General features: G+C 54.5%; 2 protein-coding genes across 3 annotated transcripts in view; one reads left to right on the top strand and one right to left on the bottom strand.

Moving 5' to 3' along the window:
- Window positions 1-6,104: 6,104 nt before the first annotated feature.
- SULT2A1 (sulfotransferase family 2A member 1) lies at window positions 6,105-16,325 on the top strand. Of its 2 annotated transcripts, none has more exons than XM_039509705.1 (7): window positions 6,105-6,415; window positions 10,229-10,397; window positions 10,912-11,120; window positions 12,662-12,788; window positions 14,331-14,425; window positions 15,405-15,585; window positions 15,882-16,325. In XM_039509705.1, the coding sequence occupies exons 1-7, from the start codon at window positions 6,254-6,256 to the stop codon at window positions 15,995-15,997; spliced, it is 1,059 nt and encodes a 352-aa protein (XP_039365639.1). In that variant the 5' UTR covers window positions 6,105-6,253; the 3' UTR covers window positions 15,998-16,325. The 2 variants fall into 2 exon arrangements, with proteins under 2 accessions (XP_039365639.1, XP_039365640.1); XM_039509706.1 differs by lacking the exon at window positions 6,105-6,415 and adding an exon at window positions 8,805-9,164.
- A 5,624-nt stretch (window positions 16,326-21,949) lies between these two features.
- Window positions 21,950-23,589, bottom strand: part of LOC120388108 (deleted in malignant brain tumors 1 protein-like) — a 79,556-nt gene continuing 77,916 nt past the window's right edge. The window contains exons 6-7 of the mRNA XM_039509701.1: window positions 23,353-23,469; window positions 21,950-22,089 (exon numbers count right to left, since the gene is read on the bottom strand). Coding sequence (XP_039365635.1) covers window positions 22,055-22,089; window positions 23,353-23,469 — 152 coding nt within the window. The 3' untranslated portion in view covers window positions 21,950-22,054. The remainder of the gene's footprint in view (window positions 22,090-23,352; window positions 23,470-23,589) is intronic.

The raw sequence follows: 23,589 nt of genomic DNA, 5'->3' as shown, positions 1-23,589 counted from the left end.
TCAGGTATTCTTCCGAGAGTGAACCCCCTCCATGTTATTTCGATGAAGGGTGTAAACCACGGCGTGTTTTAACTCGTCAGTTGGTCCCCACTGCACCTGCCCCTATTCCTCCGCAAGGGGACTCTCTCCAGAGTGCAGAGGGGAATCTGCAGGACTCCAGATTGGAATCTCTGCAGAGGGATAAGGAGGAAATGGAGGGGCACACCTCGGAAGAAGTAATTACTAGGCAAAAGATCAAGCAGCTGCAGCAGGATGCATACTACTCTTATTTCGTTTTTTGTGAATCAGTCAGTACCCCCTGTAAGGGATTATTTCTTAAAGTTTCGCCCTGGTTGGGGAGGTGAGTCAGTCACTTCAGTGTTGGACGTAGCTGATTTTGCATGGGAGAAAGAAAGGAAAGTAGTAAAAAGAAAGAGAAAAATGAAGAATATAAGTTGATGGCTTTAGCTTTTTGCGGTGGTATTTGAGGCAGAAGCCGTGGCCGTGGCAGGGGATTTCAGGGTGCTCGGGGAAGAGGGTCCTGGCAACCCCAGCCATCAGGAAATTGTTTTCAGTGCGGACAGCCCGGTCACTTTAAACGTGAATGCCCCTGGGGACGCCCAGAGGGTCCGGTCGCATCCGCAGATACTTACACCAGGGACTAATACACCCCTGCACCACCAGCCCAGCCCGTTCCTCAGGTCTGGATCAACTACGGGCAACAGCAGCAGCTGCAGCAAACTCAGCCTTCTCAATGACGGTACCCCGGGGGCGAAGGCAAACAATGTGATGGTCTTATTTCCTTAATGTCTTTAGCCGGCTCTTTCCTCACTTTCTCCCCTCCCAGCAAAGAGCCTCATCTAACCCTTTCAGTCCAGGGACTGCCTGTCTGTTTCCTCATTGATACTGGAGCTACTTTCTCTCTTTTAAATCATGCCCCCTCTCCCTGGCTATCCTCTGAGGTTAAAACTGCAACTGGGGTGGAAGGCAATCCACAGTCTCTGGGACTCACTTTGCCTCTAAATGTTATTTATGCTGATAAATGTTTTTCTCACCGTTTTCTTTTTTCCCCAGCTTGTCCGATCCCTTTGATGGGCCGGGATTTACTCTGTAAGCTTGAGGCTACTTTAACCTGCACTCCTGAAGGGGTAGGATTATTGATGACAGTGTTAGGAGATTCGGCCCCAGCTCAGGGTAATTGGGAAACCCCCCCCTCTCTCTCCCCTGACCTCACTGACTTGCCTTCAACCCTCTGGGGAATTTCTGACACTGATGTTGGCCTGCTCCTTTCAGCAGAGCCAGTAAGGATTCAAGTGAAGCCCTCCTTAGCCCCCCGTCAGTCCCCCAACACCCCCTGTCGCTGGAAGCTCGGGAAGGCATCCGCCCCATTGTCGAGGGATTCATTGCAAAAAAGCTAGTCCGCCCTCAGCGCACTCCCTGTAATACCCCTATACTGCCTGTCAAAAAGCCTCCTAAAAAGGACGGAGACCCTATTCGTTGGCGCTTTGTACAGGATCTACGGGTTATTAATCAGTATGTGGTCCCTCTTCATGCAGTAGTTCCTGATCCAGCTACTATCATCAGCCAAATCCCCTGGGATGCTGAATGGTTCACTGTTATTGACTTAAAATCAGCCTTTTTCAGCATTCCTGTGCACCCAGACTCTCAATATCTCTTTGGTTTCACCTGGAAGGGACAAAGTTATGTCTGGCAACGACTTCCTCAAGGCTACAGAGACAGCCCCACGATTTTCAGCCAATGCCTCCGCCACGACTTGGAAGGCTTCACCAGTCCACAGGGATCCACGTTAGTCCTATACGTAGATGACATCCTTACTAGGTAACCGCGAAGAAGCCGCCCTCCGCATCGATGGCAAGGCACTTTTATTATACCTACACACCAGAGGCCACAAGGTAGACCCTAACAAGATTCAGTGGGTCTCACAGAAGGTCCGATATCTGGGCTTCCTGTTAACCCCAGAGGGGAGACAAATGGACCCAGTCCGCATAAAGACTATCCAAAACTGCCCTCTGCCAAACACCAAGAAACAACTTCGAGGTTTCTTAGGATTAATTGGCTTCTGCTGCCCTTGGTTGCCGTCCTGCGGGGAGTTGAGCAAACCGCTCCACCGACTCACTGCTAACCTTGCTCCTGACCCTTTGCAGTGGTCCCCAGACACGATCCAAGCCTTTCAGTTACTCAAGGACAGTGTGGCCTCCTCCATGTCTCTCCGCCCCCCCAATTACAGCAAACCCTTTCACCTTTTTGTCCATGAGAGGGGCGGAATTGCTAGTGGCGTCCTTACCCAGCTGAGCGGGCCACACCATTTCCCGCTTGCTTTTTACTCCCAGCAGATCAACCCTGTCGCTCAGGGAACCCCATCCTGCACCCGGACTCTGGCAGCAGCTGCCCTGCTGATCACAAAGGCAAAGAGCCTGACCCTGGGTCATTTTACCACGGTCTGGACCTCTCATGCCTTGTCAGCCCTTCTGCGTAAGGGCACGACCCAAGTCTTTTCGGCCCATCGTCAGCAGCAGCTAAAGGCCGAACTCCTAAAAGACACTAACCTAATTTTTAAAAGGTGTGGGCCCCTTAATCCAGCTACCTTGCTTCCTGACCTGCCAGTCCTCCAGGATCAGCACGACTGTGTGGAAGTAGTTCATAGCATCTTACAGATAAGGAACAACCTGTTTGACGTGCCACTGGACAACCCTGATTGCATCCTCTTCTCGGACGGAAGCTCCTTCTATGTTGATGGCAAGCATTTCACCGGTTATGCAGTCACCTCTGAATGGGACATTCAAGAGGCCGCCTCACTGCCAGGCAACTGGGGAGCCCAAGCCGCCGAACTCTACGCCCTGGCCCGAGCTTGCCAGTTGGCCGCTGGTAAGACCGTTACAATTTTTACTGATAGCAAGTATGCTTTTACCCCGTACCAGTACCCGCTGCTGAACTACAGTCGTGGGAGAGCCTCGGAGCCACTCTGGTCAAAGGGACCTGGCTTATGCCGGATGGCCGAGCCTGCCTCCCTCGCTCCACATACCCCGTGGCAGTTCGCTGGCACCATGATAAGGGGGGTCACTACGGCACGCACGCCCTTGTGGACACCATCGCTCGCTTTTGGTATGTTCCAGGCATTCAACCCTACTGCCTGTCAATAGTGAAAGCATGCAGCACATGTCAGCGTAATAAACCTGCTCCGCCTCTTAACAAAATTAAGGGTAAAAGACCTCCGCCTGCTGCTCCATTTCAACATCTTCAAATTGACTTTGCAAATATGCCAAAGGCTTTTGGGAAAAAGCACCTCCTTGTTTTGGTTTGCCCTCTGACTTCATGGGTCGAAGCTTTTCCTACTGCTAATTGTACTGCTGCCACAGTGGCGAAGATCCTCCTTAGAGACATTGTACCCCGTTTTGGCATCCCTCTCATACTTGATTCAGATCGGACCCCACTTTACTGGTAATGTCCTTGGCCATTTAGAACAAGGACTGGGCATTTCACACTCCTTTCATACACCCTACCACCCCCAGTCTAGCGGGAAAGTTGAGCGTATGAATAGGGAGCTTAAGCTTACATTGGCTAAATACTGTCAGGAAACAGGGTTAAAGTGGCCTCAGGTACTTCCCTTGGTCCTGTTTCACCTTCGCACTCGCCCAACCCGTGTATTGGGATTATCCCCCTTTGAACTGCTCTATGGACATCCCCCTTTCAAAGGCGGGGTGCTACCACGTGCTGATGTTTCATTATTGGGAGGGGATCATATGACCGCGTGCCAGTTTCTCTCCCTACAGGCTCGCCTCCGTACCCTTTGGAAAGCCTCACAGTTTTCCCAGACCGTGCCGCTGGAAGAACAGATCCACCCGTTCCAACCAGGGGACTTCGTCTGGGCCAAAAAGTTCGTTCGTGGCGACGCCCTCCAGCCGAGGTTTACTGGACCCCACCAGGTTCTTTTAACAACCCAGACTGCAGTGTTCCTGGAAGGATGCAAATCCTGGATCCACCACTCCCACGTCAAGCCAGCCGTAGTGGACCACAGTGACGGACCAGCAGCTCTTGCCACCACTGAGGACACTGCCTCTGACCAGTGGACCAGCTTACCTCTTTCAGACATCAGACTTAAATTGACTCGGAAAAAATGAGAGGACCTTTTATTCTGACAACTGTATGTTTTTTATTATGCCTTTTTAGTTTATTTTCTGCTTATGAAGATAATGCTTTTATTAGATATTCCCACGAGGTTAAAACTCGTATTTTAGGAAATAGAAGTAATTGCTGGGTATGTACTCAATTTCCAGTAAATGCAGAACAGGGACTCCCCTTCACACCCATTCCCCTGACCACTGCTAATATGACTTGGATGCCACCGGCTAGAATAAAAGATCCAGTCCAACACAATCTTACATGGGACAAAACAGGAGTGCCAATTAACAGATATCTCAGGGTAACAAATCAGACAGGATCACTGTGTTTTGTTAAAGAAAAGGGTCAACTTTGTGGGAACCAGTAAATGCAACATCTAAGGGAAATGGCTAAGAACTACTCCTCTGGCCAGCCACCTTATGATTGGTGGGGAGCCTTATGGAATTGGTTGCCTGGATTTGGGTGGGTTAAAAACCTCTTGGTGGGTATTGTTGGGGCCATAGTAATCCTTATAATACTGTGTTGCTGTATTCAGTGTGTTCCCTCCCTCATAAACTCATGTGGGTCAGTTTATTCTTTTTCTACTTCAGCCAAAGGCCTTACTCTCTTCGAGTTGGCCCAGGCTGAAATTACCAAGCGGCCCTTGGCTCCTTAAAATGGGGTGTAGCTGTTGGTAAATAGTTATCCCAATAGCTACAAATGGAGGAATGTTGAGTCTGAACTCTTTATGAACTGAAACTTAACTCAGACTACATGTCTCTGTCTGAAACTTTTAATCAAAAGCTCTGACCTGCAGAACTACTCATGACACCCCCCCTCCCAATAAGTAGCCATCTCTTCCTTTGTCTTTTCTAATTTACATTTTAACCTGTTTTATCCTGTAGAATCTTGATTGATTATGCATGACCATTATGATCTGTTAATCACTTTGTTTACTTCTGTGTATAAACATTGATGCTCACCCCTAATAAACTTGCCACACTTACTCCAAAGCTTGGCTCTTAAGCTAAGGATGGTGTGAGCCCGTTGATCAACGAATTGTTGTCTGGCCTCTGACAGATTTCTGAGCCTTATACCAACTCCGCACAAACTCGGGTGCTGGAGAGGTGAGTAGGACTTGCTTTTTACCTAACACCAGTGTCTCTCAATCTTTCCAGACTAGTATACCCCTTTCAGGAGTCTGATTTGTCCTGTGTACCCCTCACTTAAAAACTATTTACTTACAAAATCAGACATAGAAATACAAAAGTGTCCCAGCACACTATTACTGGAAAATGGCTGACTAGCCTTTGGGAATCGCAGTGTGTGCCTGTGATTTTCTAGGCACCTTAAAGGCTGGCATTGCAACCCTCAGCGTCACAGCGCCTACGTCCCTCCGGGGATCCCAGCATCTGGGACTCACTAGCCCCAGCAGCAGGGGCTCTGTAGGCTGGGGGAGCATATCCTCCCTGCTTACAATCAGAGGGCTTGTCTCCACTACCCAGCCTTGGATGGTATAGCTAAGCCGGCAACACACGCCAGTGGAGATGCAGTGTGAGCTGACAGAGGGCATTGCTCTGCCGCCATAGCTACACCCCTGCCCCTTACAGCATTAAGGACGCTGACAGAGGTGTGCAGACATAGCTGAGTCTATGCCAGGGAGTGCGGGGGTTGTAGTGCAATGCTGCTCTATTGCATGCGCTGTGGTTTGCTGCTCTGGGCTGAGCAGATTCTAGGTGAAGTCCTTGCTTTTCGGGCACCTCCCCTGGCTTCCTGCACAGCTGCCAACAGCAGAATTAAACAACAACAAGGCTGTTTAAAGACCCCACCCACTGCACTTCCTGGAGCATTTCACACAGAAACATGCTTCCTCTGCACAACACTGGGACAATCCTGGCTGGACACTGCACCTATGGGTGCCTGGTGAAACAACTTTTCAGCCTCTCTCCCTTGCCAAGTTCATCCCTGGCTGTGCTGGGGGCCGAGCTGGGTCGCTGGTGCTCGTTTCCTTGCTGTAAGAAGCGTGACTTTTGGCAGTGGCTTCTGATGATGCCCAGACTCCGGCTGCAGGGAGGCAGAGGTTCCCCATCACCAGCATTGTACTAAGTGTCTCCAGGGGCCGGTTCTCCCAAGGAGCTGGGAGGCGGGCGGTGGGATGGACCGGAACCTGGGGGATGGCCGTGCTCCAGACGCAGCAGCGAGCTCATCCTTGGGGCTCCCGGACAGGTCCCTGGGCATGGCCAGCCAGCTTTGCTGGTGGGGGAGCAGAACTGGCGAGAGAGAGACCTGGATCTCCAGAAGGGCTCAGCACCCGCAGGTATGGCTTTATCCACAGGGCTCCTTCTGTGCTGAGCCCTTCCGGAGATCCTGGCCCCCACAGCCAGAGGCGGATGAAGTTTCCTGGAGCCCTCGGCCAGAGAAAGTGGAGCCCCTCCCAATCCCTTCTGCCTGCCACCCTTCCCAAGTTCAGCCCCTTCTGCCTGTGATCCTACCCATACCCAACCCTTTTCTGCCCCTTCCTCAGGCCCGCCCCTGTTCCACCCAGGGTCCCCCCCTAAATTCCCTCTAAGCTGCTTGGCCGCACAGTAGCCTATTAAATGTCGCACGGGCGCTCAGGGCTGAGATGGGGAGAGATGCCTCTTCCCCATCCCTGGACCTGCCACAGCGGGAAGATGTGCCCCTCCCCCGGCCACAACCCAGCCCCAGCCTGGACCTGCCGCAGCGGGAAGATGTGCCCCTCCCCCGGCCACAACCCAGCCCCAGCCTGGACCTGCCGCAGCAGGGAGAGGTGCCGCTCCCACCCCAGCACAGGTGCTGCTGAGGGGAGAGAGAGCTGGGGGGATCCTTTCTCCCTGCTGCAGCACTGGGGCAGCCTACGCCCTAAACCCCTCCTCCTCAGCCCCACCCCAGAGCCCACACCCCAGAGCCCACACCCCCAGCTGGAGCCCTTACCCCCCCCCCGCACCCCAACCCCTTGCCCCATCCCTGTTCCCCCTCCCACACTCCAAACCCCTCGGCCCCAGCCCCGCCACATGAATTTTGTTATGTGCACCAATATGGAGGTGACGTGTGCACGTAACAATCTTCATTCCACACGTGTGGGAACAATTCGAGGGAACACTGGCCCCCATTCCACCCCCCTCCCACTGCAGCCTTGCAACCCCTTTTGCTCCTTTCTGCCCCACCCCCTCCACTGTGGCCCCAAGACCGGAGAAGCTCTGTCCCTGCACCACGGCCCAGGCCGCAGCAGGGAGTGAGAGCTCCTGTAGTGGGGGTCTGGGTGCTGGGCCTTCCGCTGCTACCCCCTGCGCTTCTGCAGGGGACCAGGGTTGGGGAGCTGGAACTTCTCCCGCTTCACCTGCTTGGCATTTTTGCCAGAGAGCGGGTCGGGCGTGGGGGCTTGCCCTGCCACCCTCCGGCTTCCACTGGGGATGGGTAGGGAGCCAAAAGTGGGGGCTTTCACCCACCCCGTGGCTTCTGATGGGGTTGGGGGCCGCTGGGAGGCTTCCCCTGCCCTGGTCTGCTACTGCAGAGCGGGGTCGGGGTGTGGGGCTTCCCCTGCCCTGCCTGCCAGGTGGTCAGGGCTCCAGGCTTCCACTGCTTGCTGGCGGATTTTTTCCGGGGGCCCCATTGGTCCAGAGGCTAATCCACCACTGCTCACAGCCAGGGGTCCCCTTTTTCTCTGTGTCCTCCACACTTGGAGGAGCCTTCGTGCTCAGGGACAGGCCAGGGCTCCCGATTCCATCCTTTGAGCAAGGCTCATTTATTGTTATTTAATACTTACTTGGCAGTAGCACTAGCGGCTGTGTGCCCGTGGTGCCAGGTGCTGGACGTGTGCACACTCACACCTGCATGTGGCCAAGACCCTACACAGACCCTACACAAACAAAGCAAAGCACCTTGGGCCTGATTTTTAGGCACCTGAAGATGCAGAGCGGAGCCCAGTTGTGCCAAGGTGCTTTTGAAAATCTCGCAAGGAACCTATCTGCATCTTTGGCCACCAAAATACCCTTGAAAATCCAGCCCTTAGCCCCTCTCACCCTGCCCTATGGCTGCAGACAGCTGTCCTGACACCGGCAGCGAATCCCCACTAGGAGGATTGGTTTAGACGAGAGTGGGGCAGAGGTGTCTGGGCCCCACCGGGCCTCACTGCTCTCCAGCTTGGCATGGCCACCTGCTTGTGCCATGCCTGGCTCGTCCCTGCCTCTGCAGCATCCGGATCCTCCCCTGCTTCTCCCAGACTCACCCCAGCCGGGGAGCAAGTGACGGGTTCCTAATTTAGCACCGGACACCCAGGGCGCCTTCTTGGTGACACTCAGTGCCTCTGGCAGCATAAAGGGGCCTGAGAGAGGGGGGCCGGCTGTGTCGATACAGGCGTGTCCCAGGGCCAAGGAGGGTTACAGGGGTAACCAATCTGTGGTCGCTCACTGTAACAACAATAACCCGTTCAGTGTGGTCTGGGATGTCCTGCCGAGTCCCCTGAGAAGAATCACCATGGAAACCCCTTTGAGCACACATGCAGGTGTGAGTGTGCCCATCTTCTCCGGGCCCTTCCTGCTAGCTCCGAATGGGAACAGCAGCCCAGCCCTCCACCACAGCCACAGCAGCTCCAGTCTACGTTTGCCTGTCTATTGCCGTCTCCCACTGACTGTGTCCCTCCGCTCCATCTTATCTCTCTCTCCCCACACACCCCTTCTATCTCTCCATCCCCCCCCTCAGCTGGTTTAGTGGGCAGGCTGTGGTCCATAGGCTGAGAACGGGGTGGGGACTCTGTCCCTGTGTGTGTCTCCACCTCTTGCTCCGGAAGGGGCTGACCACCTGGACTTTGTCTCTCCTGGAAATCATTGGCCTCGGGAGCTGGGCAGGGCCTGGCTCCCTGATCCCTCCCTGTGGCAGAGCTTCGTCCCCACATCTCCAAGAGCTGTGCCAGGCCAGGGCTTGGGGTGCTGCAGAGAGAGCTCCTGGTCTGGCCTCTCTTCCCTGGCGGAGGTCAATCCCCTGAGCTCCCAGGGACCTCACACTCTGACTGCTGCCTCCCATACCCCCAGGCAGAGCGATCTGGGCAGGTGGGTACATGGCTTGCAGGGGAAGGGAGGCTATAAACAGGGGGCTGGCAGGGCTGGAGCAAGCACTCCCCAGTGCAGTGAACCATTAATCCCTGTGACAGGGAAAGCTCATCTCTGGGGAGAGGCAGGGCAGGGGATGCCTGGAGGAGGGGGGCCCAGCAGGAAGGGGACCGGGCAGAGGGTAACCAGGGGGAGCGGGCCCAGCAGGGAGATGTGCATGGGGCACCCACTGCAGTGGTGAGGCACACTCAGGGATGGGTAGGAGATGCCAAAGGGATGGGAATTTGTAGCAAAGTGATGACTCACCCGTGCAGCGCCTCCTGCTGGTCATCTGGGAATTAACTCTTGCCCAGCTCTGGAGCGCCTCCTTCTGGCTGGTGTCTCGCCTGCCCCTCTCAGCCCCAGTACCTTTGTGGGCCTTGAACAAGGCCTGCAGCCTGGGATTTTATCAGGCTGGAGCTCCCCTTGCCTTTCCCCTGCACTGCTCTGCTTCAGGTACAGACACTCCCTGGTTATGCAAACCCAACTTACAGAAAAAGTTCCATAAGCTTTTTCTTGTTCTCCCCCCCGCCTTTCTTTTTTTGGTGTAATTGCCGGGTAGACATTCCCAGCTTACGCAAAATTCCACTTACAGAATGTTTGCATAGATCAGGGAGTATCTGTACCTTGCTCCCAGGCAGCTAACCCTTCCCACTCCAGGGCCAGAGTCAGATGCCTCTAGCTCCTGGCTCACAGCCCCTTTATAGGGCCAGCTGTGGCCTGACTGGGCTGGCCACACCTGTGATCAGCTACTCCCTCAGCTGCTTTCACTCCTTTTCCCAGCCACAGCCCTCTCCAGGGCTGCTTTTAACCCCTACAGGGATGGGGCGCTGCCCCACTACCGGGGCTGCATACCAGCGCTGCCCAGGCAGTGAAGGGGGAGGAGGAAGCAATGGGCCTGCAGTTAGATAGACACAGACCCATTCCCCATCGGCGGGTTGCACAGTGCTGGGCGGGAGTTAGATCTGCAGTCAGATAGATGCCGGCCCTTGCGCATGGTGATAGGCTCCTGCGTCTCCCTGCAGGGCTGGTCATCTCAGGCTCTGCGAGGCCAGGCAATGGCAGTGGAGTATGTCACATATCAGGGCATCAAATTCCCCCCTGCGTATAACTCTGAGCGGAGCCTGCACTTCGCCCACAAGGAGTTCCAGGTGCAGGACGATGATGTCTTCAACGTCACCTACCCCAAATCAGGTAGGGCTCTGCGGGCATGGATGGGGGGAACATCCCAGGTCAGGGTGGTGGGAGAGGGCCCTGTTATCCTGAACCCCATTATGTGGGGCATGGGGAGGGCTGGGTGTGGCCAGTGCAGCTATCGGGGAGGGGCTGGGGAGGGCTCAATGGGGCTGGGGTGTCTATTGGGGGTTGGAGATGGCTAGGGGGCACTGAGGTGGCTATAGGGGATGGGGTGAGGAGGCTTGGATGGCTATGGGGAGGATGGTGGGGAGGGCTATAGGAGAAGGCTGAGATGGCTCTAGGGGAGGACGGCAGGGAGGGCTGGGATGGCTATAGAGGATGGAATGATGAGGCTTGGATGCCTATAGGGGAGGATGGCTATAGGGGAGGGCTATAGGAGAAGGCTGGGAAGGCTATAGGGGCAGTGGTGGGGCTCAGCCCTGTGGGCCCCACTGGCCCAGGAAGGCACACTGTGCTCAGAGACAGCTCCACATCCCGCTAGGCACCTGTGACAGAGCCCCCTGTCCCCCAGGCACAGTGTGGATGACCGAGATCTTGAGCCTGATCCGCAGCGGCGGGGACCCAGCCTGGAACCGAACCATCCTCAACTCCACCCGCGTGCCCTGGTTCACTACCCGCCTGGGGCTGGAGTCTGCACTGAGCTACCCCCGACCTCGCCTGCTGACCTGCCACCTCCCCATCCTCCTCTTCCCCACATCCTTCTTTGGCTCCAGGGCCAAGGTGGGCCAGGCAGGCTGCGCATGGGGGTTACAGTACAGAGCCGGGGGGCGGGAGGGTCAGGTTCTCGTGCAGAGCCGGGGGAGGGGTCAAGGTTATGATGCAGAGCCGGGGAGGGGCAGGGGCTAAGGTGCAGATCCGTAGTGTGACAGGTCCCCCACAGGGTGCCACCTGGAACTGGAGTACTGCTGAGCCATCTGTCTTACCAGTCTGGGTTCCCTCTCACACGGTGATGTTGTGGCAAGCTGCAAAGCCCTCCAAGCTTGCACTCACAGCGACATCCACAGGCAGTGGCCACACCTGGCTGTGCTCATGAATGCTCTACCAGCCAACAATAGAGAGGCTTCAGCCAAAGTACTCCCCTGCCTAGGATCCTGGTCAAAAACGTGAACAGTCTATTAGTTCTTATCCAGTCTGCCCCCTCCCTCGATGTGGAGAGGAATATGCACAAAGCCGTTGTTAACTGAGCTGAGATTTTTCCCCGAGCACGTCACTTAAACCACGTCACGATAAAAAATATAAAATCAATTTATTAACCACAGAAAGATAGATTTGAAGTGATTATAAGTGATAGCAAACAGATCAAAGATAGTTACCATAAGAAATAAAACAATCTAAGCCTAATATACTAACTAGGATTTGAATCCAGCAGTGTCTCACCCTGTTACATAGACCAAGCAATTTGCTGATGTTTCCTACACAGACAGGGCTTTCTTCTTTCCTGCCTGGCACCAGCACGTGCCCCCCAATTCAGTCTTTTCCTCTGGTATTCTCAGCTGTTTGGTTGCAGGGAGAGTGAGGTCCAGTCATGATGTCACTTCCCCCTTTTATATCTTCCTCCAACTTGCTGGAAAGCTCTTTTGCTGTGACCTGGGTCAAACAGTTCCCACTGTGTGGTGCTATCTCTGAGAGGTTTCTATTCTACCCAGTCCCTGCGGTAATATATTGGGTATTGCCTCAATAGGCCATCAGCGTTGTTTGGCCTTTTTATTGTTCTACCTCAAATGCTGCTGGTGGGTGTCCCCAACCTCACAACATGTTTCAGTAGCACATATGTAGCCAAACTTCATAATTTCACAGACAATCATAGCACATAACATTGAACAGGATATTAATGTTCAACAGATTAAGACTTTTAGAATGAAACCCCACAAGGCATGCTTTGTACAAAACCTATCCTAATCCTATCACCATGGTGCATATGGGTACAGAGTGTCTCTGTGGGGCACAGAGTGTCACACATAGAGAGTAGGGTTTGGGGCATGTGCAGCAAAGGACAGTCTTAAGCTTGTCCCTGAATTCCAAGTGCTTTAACCCTGCCCCCATGGAGCCACGGGTGTTTACCTGGCTCTGGGGCCAATGGCTGGACACCCACGGACAGTCAGACCGGGAGAGTGATGCTGGCAGCTCTGCTCTGCAGAGCACTTCAGGGGCTCCCTGACCTGTAGGAGAGATAACAGCAGAACAGCATTTCCTGTACCAGTCCCTACCCTTCGCCCCTCAGCCTATGACTTGGTCTGACCCCTGCCTGCGCTCCCCTCCAGGTGATCTACACACTCCGCAATCCCAAGGACGTCCTGGTCTCCTATTTCTATTTCTCCAAGATGTGCAGCTCATACGAGGACCCCGAGTCCTTCGAGCAGTTCCTGGGGGACTTTCTTAGTGGGGACGGTGAGTGCGGCTTCAGGGCCTGGGACGTCTCGGGACATGGGAGGTGCAATACCTGATCCAAGCCTGGCCAGCCACAGATGCAGTCTGCCCCACATTACCATCCCACTGACTCCACAATCCCATCACTCTGCAGCCTTGGGCAGTGGTGTGTGTGTATCGGGGGTGGAGGTATTCACCAGAGCTCTCCAGTCCCAGCTCCTGTCCCTAGCCAATCCCTGGGGGGTCTCTACTTGTGTCCCAGGGCATGGGGGTCATGGAATTGGAGCTCTTTAGTCTCATCCCATTAGGGTGACGCGAGCAGTGAGTCCATCACCCATGTCAGACTAACCGCACAGCTACATAGTGGGGAATAACTGGCTAGGGGGTGGCACTACTGCAAAGGATCTGTGGGTTAGAGTGGCTCGCACATTCAACGTAAGTCAGCAATGGGACAGCTGCACAAAAGGCTGTTCTGGGGGGTGTTAACAAGAGTGTTGGTCTGCCAGGACATTGCCCCACTCTAGGCACTGATGAGGCCTCAACTGGGGGGACAGTGTCTTCAGGAAAGACGGGGAGAAGCTGGGGAGAGGCCAGAGAAGAGCAACAAAACTTCTAAGAGGTTTGGCAACCCTGACCTATGAGGAGAGGTTGGAAGAATAGGGCGTGTTTAGTCCAGGGAGGAGGGGGCTGAGGGAGACCGGAGAACAGTCTGCAAATACGGGAAAGGTTGCTGTAAAGAGGATGGGGATTAATTGTTCTGCATGTTCATCCAGGGGAGGACAAGGGAGATGTAGGTTAGATAGTAGGACAAACTTTCCAAGAGTGTGGAGAAAGTGAATAAGGAAAGGTTATTTACTTGTTCCCATAATATAAGAACTAGGGGCCACCAAATGAAATTAATGGGCAGCAGGTTTAAAACAAATAAAAGGAAGTTCTTCTTCACACAGCGCACAGTCATCCTGTGGCACTCCTTGCCTGAGGAGGTTGTGAAGGTTAGGACTATAACGGGGTTTAAAAAAGAACTAGAAAAATTCATGGAGGTTAAGTCCATAAATGGCTATTTGCCAGGATGGGTAAGGAATAGTGTCCCTAGCCTCTGTTTGTCAGAGGGTGGAGATGGATGGCAGGAGAGAGATCACTTGATCATTGCCTGTTAGGTTCACTCCCTCTGGGGCACTTGGCATTGGCCACTGTCGGTAGACAGGATACTGGGCTGGATGGACCTTTGGTGTGACCCAATATGGCCATTCTTATGTTCTTAAGGGTAGCTCAGCTCTGGAACAGGTGACCTAGGGAGGTTGTGGGATCCCGTCACTGGAGGTTTCCAAGAACAAGTTGAACAAACCCCTGCCAGGGCTGATCTAGGGTGACTCGGCCCTGCCTTGCCGCAGAGGGATGGACGTGATGACCTCTTGAGGGTCCATCCAGCCCCACGTTTCTAGGAGTCTCCATTGGGGTGTCTTCTTGCAGCCTAGCAGGAGCGTTCCCTGCCCATATGAAAGTCCCCTCTGTGCTGACTCTCTGACTGACACTCACAGGCTGCTCTGCTCTCTGCCCCTGCAGTGCCCCACGGGTCCTGGTTTGATCATGTCAGAGGCTGGATGGAAATGAAGGGCAAAGAGAATTTCTTCTTCATCACTTATGAGGAGCTGCAGCAGGTAAAGTGACCCAGCCACATCCCCTCTGTTGTAGACTGGCCGTGGATCCACTGGAGTCAATCAGCGAGCTCCCTGGCTGGGGTAAATCAGGAGTAACTGAACTGGAGTCAATGAGGCTGATTCCCCTAATTCATCATGATGTAAATCAGGAGTTAGGGGGTTGGGGTGTGGGAGGGGGTGAGGGTGAGGGCTCTGGGCTTGGGCCAAGGGGTTCAGAGTGTGAGGGGAGGTCCAGGCTTGCCTGGGGCAGAGCGTTGGGGTGCAGGAGGGGATGCAGGGTGCAAGCTCTGGGAGGGAATTTGGGTGCTGGAGGGGGCTCAGGGCTGGGGGAGGGGGTTGTGGTGTGGGAGCGGGGGAGGAGTATGGGCTCTGGGAGGAGGTGGGTGCAGGGGGCTCCAGATTGGGACAGAGGGTTGGGGTGCAGGAGGGGGTGCAGAGTGCAGGGTCCGGCCAGGCGGCACTTACCTCAGGTGGCTCCCGGTTGGGGGGCAGTGGGGCAAAGCAGGCTCCCTGCCTGCCCTGGCCTGTGCTGCTCCCGGAAGCAGCCAGCATGTCCCTGCGGCCCATTGGGGAGGCAGGGGGCTCTGCATTCTGCAGGCACCACCTCCACAGCTCCCATTGGTGTAGTTCCCGACCAATGGGAGCTACAGAGTTGGCGCTCAGGGCACAGGCAGTACGTGGAGACCCCATTACCCGCCCCTCCCCTGTGGGTGCAGGGACATGTTGCCGCTCCTGGGAATGGCGTGGGGCCAGGGCAGGCAGGGAGACTGCCTTACCCCACTGCACCGCCGGACTTTTAGTGGCCTAAAATCTCCCGGTTTGGCTTCCGTAGCCTCCGGGAGATAGAGCCCAATTCCGGGAGACTCCCGGCAAAATCGGGAGGATTGACAACCCTATGCACCACCTGCCCAGGGCAGGGCAGCACGGGGGGCTCCGCCAAGCCATGCCATGGTTACTGAGGCTGTTGTTTTCCCCCCAGGACCTGAGGGGCAGCGTGCAACGACTTTGCCAGTTCCTGGAGCAGGAGCTGGATGATGGAGCTATCAACTCGGTGGTGGAGAATGCCTCCTTCAGGGCCATGAAAGAGAACAAGATGTGCAACTCGACGCTGCTCCCCAGGGACATCATGGATCAGGACAAGGGCACGTTCCTGAGGAAGGGTGAGGAGATGGGTGCCCTGGGGCACTGCCCCCCAAGCTGCTGGGTATGGCGAGTCTTGGCCCCCCAGTAGCGACAGTGAGGGGAGCTGCTGTGAGCCAGCCCAACAAGGTTGACCCCATCTGTGGGGAGCCAGGGAGCAGAGCCAGGAGTGCTTGCTGGGAACTGAGTGGGCTCAGTTCCTCCTTCTGTGAGCAAGCTCCCCTTGACGCACAGGGTGAGGGGAGAGACACGCTGACCCAACCCCCTCAATGGCCACGGTGCAAATCCTGAGTTGACGCCTCTCCCGATTTCACAGGCATCTGTGGGGACTGGAAGAACCATTTCACGGTGGCACAGAGCGAGGCCTTCGACAGGATCTACCAGGACCGGATGGGGGGGCTGCTGGAGGCGTTCCCATGGGATGCACGCTAGGAATGAACTGCGGGGATAAGGCAGAGCATGGAACCGCAGGGAGCTGGGCTGAGTTAGTAGGGACAAGTGTCTGCAGTGGTTCACACAGACCGTGGAAGGGCATGGCTCCGGCCTAGCGGGATGGACCAGTGCCAGGAGCATTGCCTGGCATGAGTGTCCTCTGCCAGCACTGCCTCCCACACTCCTTCATCCCACCAGGCGCTCGAGTCAGCTTGGCCCTAGCCTCCTGGGGCCCGTTGCATATCCGATTGCCCCCGTGAAGGTGTTCAGCTGTAGCCGCCAGCCAATGCAGCTTGCTCTGTCCGTGTCTTCTGGATTAAAGATCCCTTGGCCCTGTGATAGCCCCTGAACCTTCTCCGCAACCGCTACATAGACTGAGGCCCTTATGCTCGGTCACGTTCTGGGGGTGAGGGGTTGTGTCACCACGGCCTGCCCTGTAACTCTGGGTGCCTTAAATGCTCTGCTGCTGAGGCTCACAATTTGGACACCCATAGCCAGCAGATAAAATCATAGAATATCAGGGCAAATGGCCCCATGGTGGCCAGGAACACGGATTGCGACAGGGAGCTTGTCCCGTCTGTGCTCTCAGGACCTGCATGCTGGCACCCAGGCAGTGTGAAGGAGGGAGCACAGGAGCTCAGAGTCGGATGTGGGGCTCTGAGCCCCCATGCTTCCTCCTTCACACTGGCTGAGTGCCAGCATGCAGGACTGAGCCAAAAGCAATCTGATGAGATTCAACAAGGACAAGTGCAGAGTCCTGCACTTAGGACGGAAGAATCCCATGCACCGCTACAGGCTGGAGACCGACTGGCTAAGTGGCAGTTCTGCAGAAAAGGACCTGGGAATTACAGTGGATGAGAAGCTGAATATGAGTCAACAGTGTGCCCTTGTTGCCAAGAAGGCTAACGGCATTTTGGGCTGTATAAGTAGGAGCATTGCCAGCAGATCGAGGGACATGATTATTCCCCTCTATTCAGCATCTGGCCCCACACTACAGAAAGGATGTGGACATATTGGAGAGAGTCCAGTGGAGGGCAATGAAAATGATTAGGAGGCTGGGGCACATGACTTATGAGGAGAGGCTGAGGGAATTGGGCTTATCTAGTTTGCAGAAGAAAGGATGGGGCTCGGCTGTTCTCATTGGCGACAGATGACAGAACAAGGAGTAATGGTCTCAAGTTGCAGTGGGGGAGGTCTAGGTTGGATATTAGGAAACACTATTTCATTAGGAGGGTGGTGAAGCACTGGAATGGGTTACCTAAGGAAATGATGGTATCTCCATTCTTAGAGGTTTTTAAGGTCAGGCTTGACAAAGCCCTGGCTGGGATGATTTAGTTGGTAACTGTTCCTGCTTTGAGCAGGGGGTTGGACTAGATACCTCCTGAGGTCCCTTCCAACCCTGCTAGTCTATGATTCTGTGAAAGGGCTCGCTGCTCACAAGGAGTTCGGTGGCTGCTAAAAAAATCACAGAGCTGCTCACAGCCTGAGTTAGGTGCCCAACGCACCTACACAACGAATGGAGAGCCAGAGGCGCCCCATGCAGCCAGGCTCAAAGAACTCCCTGTTAGGGTTCCACCGGCCCAGGCTCGCCTGGGGACACGGCCAGGCCCACACATGGCAGCTTTGAAACTGGCAGGGACTAGACAGCCTCTCCCCGAAACACACAGACAAGCCGAGTGACACGGATTGTCCCGGGAGGGTGGGGCTCCCACTCCTCTACAAATACATCATTTCGCTCAACCTGCACCATCTGCGTGGGCCTGCATGCACCCAGCATTGCCCCTCCAGGACGCTGGACACACAGGCCGCAGCCTCCACACTTAAAAATCCTTCCAAAACGCTGCCGGGACTTGTGATCCATTCCATACACAGGGAGGAGGGTGGCGCGGCAGAGCAGAAGGGGGGGTGAGCTGAACTGCCTGGTCACACAGACACAAATGCCTTTCCCACAGGCTCCACCCCCTGGCACAGCACAGCCAAGGGACACCCTAGCGGCAGTCACTCAGTCACATGCCAGTGAACTCCAGGAATGCCCTGCACCTTAGGACCACGGCTCTATGCGATAGAGCTCTAGGTTTCCCCTCGGCTGGTCCACACCTGGAGGAGACCTCTCTACCACGGGAGTGCAAGAGGGGCTGCCCTCCCCCTGGGCCTAGTTGCCTCTCTAGAGGACATGATAATCCAAGTGCATGTGCGTGCGTCTGCTCCCCGCTGGATACCCCCTGTGAACGCCTTCCTCCGCTGAAACACACCCAGGCTCCAGGATCACCCATAGCCTGTGGGAATGTTAGCGCAGACCCCCACTCCCTGCACACACATACGCAGCCCACATGCCAGCAATGCACCCTTGCCATCCTGCCCTGAGCCCCCTCCACACACAGCTCCCACAGAACACCACGGAAGGGCAGCCACAACGCTCAGCACTTCCGCTGGGAAAACAGGGCTCCCAGCCGGACAGAGCCCCGGGACACCCACCCACCCAGCAAGGAACCCCACCGCTCCATCAGGGCCTCACACAGTGTTACAAAGAGATCCCGCGGCTTGGGAACCCCCCTGTGAAGGGGAACCTCTCTGGGAACCCCTCGCTGGCTGAGTGCCACACATTTCAGCACATCTGGGCTCGCTGCTAGCCCCCCGGTGACAGACACAGTTAGGTGACCAATCACTGGAGGAGTTTAGCCCACACAGGCCCTGTGCCAGACACCAATGCTCCATGAAAGCCAGGGGGTTTGGACCCGGCGCCTACACAGCTGCTCTGCTGCAAGAGAGGAGCGGGTTGTAGCAGCATGGGCTCCTGACATCCCCGCGCACCAGTTCTGAACACCCAATGCAAGTCTGAGCCTGGGTCACATTTGGCCTGCTCCCCATCACCAGCATGGAGAGTAGCGGGCACCCTGGGGTGGGGGCAGCCTAGGCCTTATGGAAACCCTTGGCAAGGGGCTTTCTGGTGTCCAGGCTCAGGACTCAAGTTGAGCTGAAAGGGAGCAGTGTGGGGGGAGCTGCAGAGCCAGGTTAGTTCCCTGGGCACAGGGTAAACAGCAGACCCCCGGCTCACCCCGGCCCCTGGATCTGCTCAGCCCCTGGGTCTGGGATCTACATACTAGTTCACCAAAGAGCGTCACCATAGGGAAAGCCTGTGTCACAGTGCTCACTGTGCGATGTATGTACGGGTCATAGGTAAGGCGTTATGGATCTACACCCAACAGCGTGTTCTTAAGGTATGTGACGTGGGGCCGGTCACCAAACGGCGAGACACAGCTTTCTTTCAGGCCAGGGGGTTTATCTATCTGTTAGGCTACATGTCCAGGGAGTATTGTAGGGCTCGCAGTGGGCACCCACTGAGCTGAATGCTGACCAAGGGGTTGTGAGACCGTCTAGAGAGGGAATTGGCAGGAAGACATGAACCAGCAGGAGGGGTCCTGTTTCCAAGAGAAGATGATGGATTTGCTGGGCTATAACTAGGTAGAGCTACACGCTGCGTCCTTTACTAAGGGGACAAGCTGAGAGCACGGCTGGTTTCATGAAAAATGGATCCCAGCCCACTAGGCTGAAAAACACCATGAGCAATACCAGGTTCTAGGAGCGGGTTCTGATTTCATTCGATACATATCCCTTTGTTTCCAATACTTCTCTCTACCTGCCATAGGCACCGACTTCCTTTGTTCCCGGGGGGTTTTCAACCCCAGCTCTGCCCCTTCCCACATCTTCCCACCCCGCTCTACCCCAGGCCCGGCCCCACTCCACTCCACCCCCAAGACCCCACATCTTCCCACCCCCACTCCATTGCAGGCCCTGCACTTGCTCTGTCCCAGGAGGCACTGTGGGGGAGTGGGAGGTGCTGATCCACAGGGCTGACGATGGGTACTGAGCAACCACTTTTTTCCCCCTGTGGCTGCTCCAGCCCCAGAGCACCTGCGGGGTCGGCACCTGTGCTACCTGCCATTACTGGAATCGCTGCTCTTTGTTAAATAAATTTCCTCTTGTTTTTACTAGAGACGTCTCTCAGGGCCATGTGCTGGGCAGTGGGGGAGGTGGAACTGGCCTGCTGGGTGCTCTGATCCTTTGGGAAGGGCAGAGCTAGGAATGCAGTGAGTGCCACTGCCAGGGGATGCTCAGAGGGCACACGAGTTCTGGGTGCCTATCACTAGCCCGTAGAGAGAGAACCATGCTTGAGACGCCAGAGACTGGTGGAGTCAGGGACCCTCAGTGGGCAGAGACAAGGCTCCCTTGCTCTAGCAGCAGGTGCCTCAAAACTCCTGGCAAGTGGGGGTGAGGGAACATATGTGGGGCCAGCCAGGATGTTCCCACTGCCTGAACACCAGAGGGTGGCAGGGCCACCGTCTTAGCCTTGGCAGTGTTGGGGGCTGGGGAACTGGCCACCATGCAGCTGGGTCACCGGCCACACCATAAGCATGAGCAGTAGAACAGATCCACGAGGACACCGGAAGGCCTGGAGGGCTGCACACGCACTTTATGGGCTAAAGAATAGCCGGTCAGAGGCTCTTCTTTAGATATGTCATAGAATTTCATTTTCCTGAACCAATCAGGATGTGCCAAGAGGTGCGGTTATTGATAAAACATTCCCCTCTTCTGCTGAGCCAGTCTTTAACGAATGAAACAACAAGCGCTGTACATAAGCTCTTGTAGAAACAGGCCTGGCTCTAAACCAATTGTGTTCGCTTGCTTTTTAAAGTGTTGCCTAAATGAAACCTGCTCTAAAAACGTATTACTTGTAAACTGCAAAGAAAGCTTTAGATTTACACACTATATACAAAACACAAACAGTCTCACTTAAAAGAAACCCAGTGTATATAAAACAGTTGATAACACATTTTACCAGAGATAAGAATGCTAGTTCTCCTCCACACCATTTCTCTTGCCTAACTTTTAAAAAAATCTAAATGCTATTAAACCAAGTAAAGTTTTAACAAATAAACTTTTAAAACATCAATGAAAAGGTGCATGTGTGTAGATTTCTTTATTTCCCAAATGTATGTAAATTTAGCAGGCAGCCTTATTTCTTTTGACTTTTATAACAAGAATTAAATTATTGCTTTTTACATAAAACCTCTAGCATTTGTCTTTAAAAGGGTAGAAAGCCCTCATGAAAGTTATGCCTAACCTTTATACCAATTCCCCTTATTCCATTAACTTAATGTATCTTTATAGCCTTTGATATTTATTGGAAATTAGACCATAGTGACTTTAGCTATAAGGAGACTTTTAATTTAAACTTTTTAAAAACACAGTCTTGCAGGATAGCCTTTGTAAAGTATGAAGATTTTGCGGTCAATATAATACCCTGCCCCAACATTTACAATAAAAAGAGAAGCAATAATTCTGTAACTGCATGAAGGAAGGAGGTACAGATTGGCCTTTCTCTCCGTCAGCAAAAGCATAATTTATTTTAAGACTTTCTGAACATTTAAAGCATAGGGAAATGTCACTATAGATGAACCATATTTACATAAGTGCCCGTTTCAATAAGAAGTGAAGTTTAAAAGGACAGAAGCCCTGTGTCAACATGAACCAATGAGTAATTAGTAAGGAGAGAGATGAGCATGTGGCATATTTGAAGCAGCATGTTTCCCCGCTGTCATTTACAGAGCAGTTTTACAATCAAAAAAATTTTTTTTTTGTAAAGAGAAGTCATACTTTTGTAATTGCACAAAGAAGGGAGGTAAAATTGGCCCCTTTTGCTCCTGTTATCTGAATAAACATGTCCCACACATCCACTCTTTACAAAACACTTGATTTTTGCAACAAAAGCATTTTTAATCACAGGATTAAAATTAAGTAAAATCAGAACTGAACTAAAGTGATTGAAAACTAGATTATCATAAATTTTTAAAATAATGTAATCATGTTTTCACAGCCTAAAGAAATGCCAAGAGCAGGAAATAGATAAGTGCATTTCATTTCCACAACTAAATAATTAGCATCCCTGACACAACTTAAAGAAAAGATTTTAGTAATTTTTTGTCTAAATGACTTGCATAGTAAGAAAAAACCCTGTAAAATAGCTTTCAGGAATGTAAATTGCGAAGAAGTAAGTTCCTATGGAGCCCCCAGCTCCTCCATGTTCACGTGGCCTGCAAGCAAGAGGACAGGATGAAGTGCCCAGGCGAAGGTTGCCGGCTTTCTAATTTCACAAAATTGAACACCCTTCCCCCATCCCCTGCTCCAAGGCCCCACCCCTGCCCTTCCTCTGAGGCTCCACCCCCCCACTCCCTCCAGTCCCCCTCCCTCCATCGCTTGATTTCCTCCACCCTCACTCACTTTCACTGGGCTCAGGCAGGGGGCTGGGCTGCGGGAGGGGGTGAGGGTTCCAGCTGGGGTGTAGGCTCTGGGGTGGGGCCAGAAATGAGGGGTTCCGGGTGTGGGAGGGGGCTCGAGGCAGGGGCAGGATGTGGGGTGTTGGAGTGGGTGAGGGCTCTGGCTGGGGGTTTGAAGTTCAAGAGGGGGCTCCAGGCTGCAGCCAAGGGATTTGGAGTGCGGGAGGGGGTTCCGACCTGGGGCAGGGGGTTGGGGTGCGGGTGCAGGCTCTGGCAGGAAAGGAGGGTGCGGGTGGGGATTTTGACCTGGGACACAGGGTTCAGGGTGCGGGCTCCTGCCAGGCAGAGCTTACCTCAGGCAGCTCCCAGTCGGCAGCGCTGTGGGCTTAAGGCAGGCTCCCTGCCTGTCCTGGCTCCACACTGATCCTGGAAGTGGCCGGCATGTCCGTCTCCAAGGCAGAAGCGCAGCCACCAGAAGCGCACTGCCCCCCACATCTCCCATAGACCTTTGCTCCCAGCCAATGAGAGCTGTGGAGCTGGTGCTGGGGGCAGGGGTAGCATGAAGAGCTTCCCTGATCATCCCTGCCTCTAGAGGTCACAGGGACATGGCGGCCACTTCTGGGGAGCTGCACAGATCCAAGGCAGGGAGGGAGCCTGCCTTAGCCCTGCTGTGCCACAGACTGGACTTTTAACGGCCCGGTCAGCGGTGCTGACTGGAGCCACCAAGGACCCTTTTCAACCGGGCGTTACAGTCAAAAAATGGACACCTGGCAACCCTAGCCACCTCAGCCGCCGTCACCCAGCATTCCAGGGTGCCTTGTGAATGGAACCCCACTGCCAGGGCAGGGGTGTAGGGAGGGGGCACCCGCAGGCCAGGACAGTGGGCCTGTGCGTGGCAGCTAGTGCAGGGTCCCCAGTAGCTGTGAGAACAGCAGGTCCCCATGCAGGGAGGCAGCCCAGGGCATGGACAGGGCACTGGGCTGCCGCTGGGGCTGGATTCCTGGGTCAGGACGGCAGGGCAGCCCTTGTCCCAGCCCCCCCCGCCCCTTCCCCTCCCCTGCGGGGGTCCAGGGCTCTTACCCAGGGAGTTCCCAGAGGCTCTGTTCCGACGCATCCTCCGACGCATCCTCCAGCAGAGCAGGGCCACGAAGATCAGCACCACGAGGCCGATGAGCACATAGTAGAGTATCTCGAGGCCTGGGGAGAGAGCCCATGAGACAATGAGCTCTGCCCATCTCTGCCCCACAGCCCCTGAGACCGACTCCATCTCCACCCACAGCCCCCTGCCAAGGCTGACTCCCTCCCCTGCCCCATAAT

This window comes from Mauremys reevesii, linkage group 22 (assembly GCF_016161935.1).
Source record: "Mauremys reevesii isolate NIE-2019 linkage group 22, ASM1616193v1, whole genome shotgun sequence".
NCBI lineage: Eukaryota > Metazoa > Chordata > Testudines > Geoemydidae > Mauremys > Mauremys reevesii.
This window is presented reverse-complemented; position numbering and strand designations above follow the sequence as displayed.

Bases quoted from the DNA above. Each gene is read 5' to 3' on its own strand.
- SULT2A1 (XM_039509705.1), top strand. From the start codon at position 6,254: ATGGACCGGAACCTGGGGGATGGCCGTGCTCCAGACGCAGCAGCGAGC. The intron at 6,416-10,228 runs GTATGGCTTTAT...GTCTCCCTGCAG, and splicing joins GAAGGGCTCAGCACCCGCAG to GGCTGGTCATCTCAGGCTCT. The intron at 15,586-15,881 runs GTGAGGAGATGG...CCGATTTCACAG, and splicing joins GGGCACGTTCCTGAGGAAGG to GCATCTGTGGGGACTGGAAG.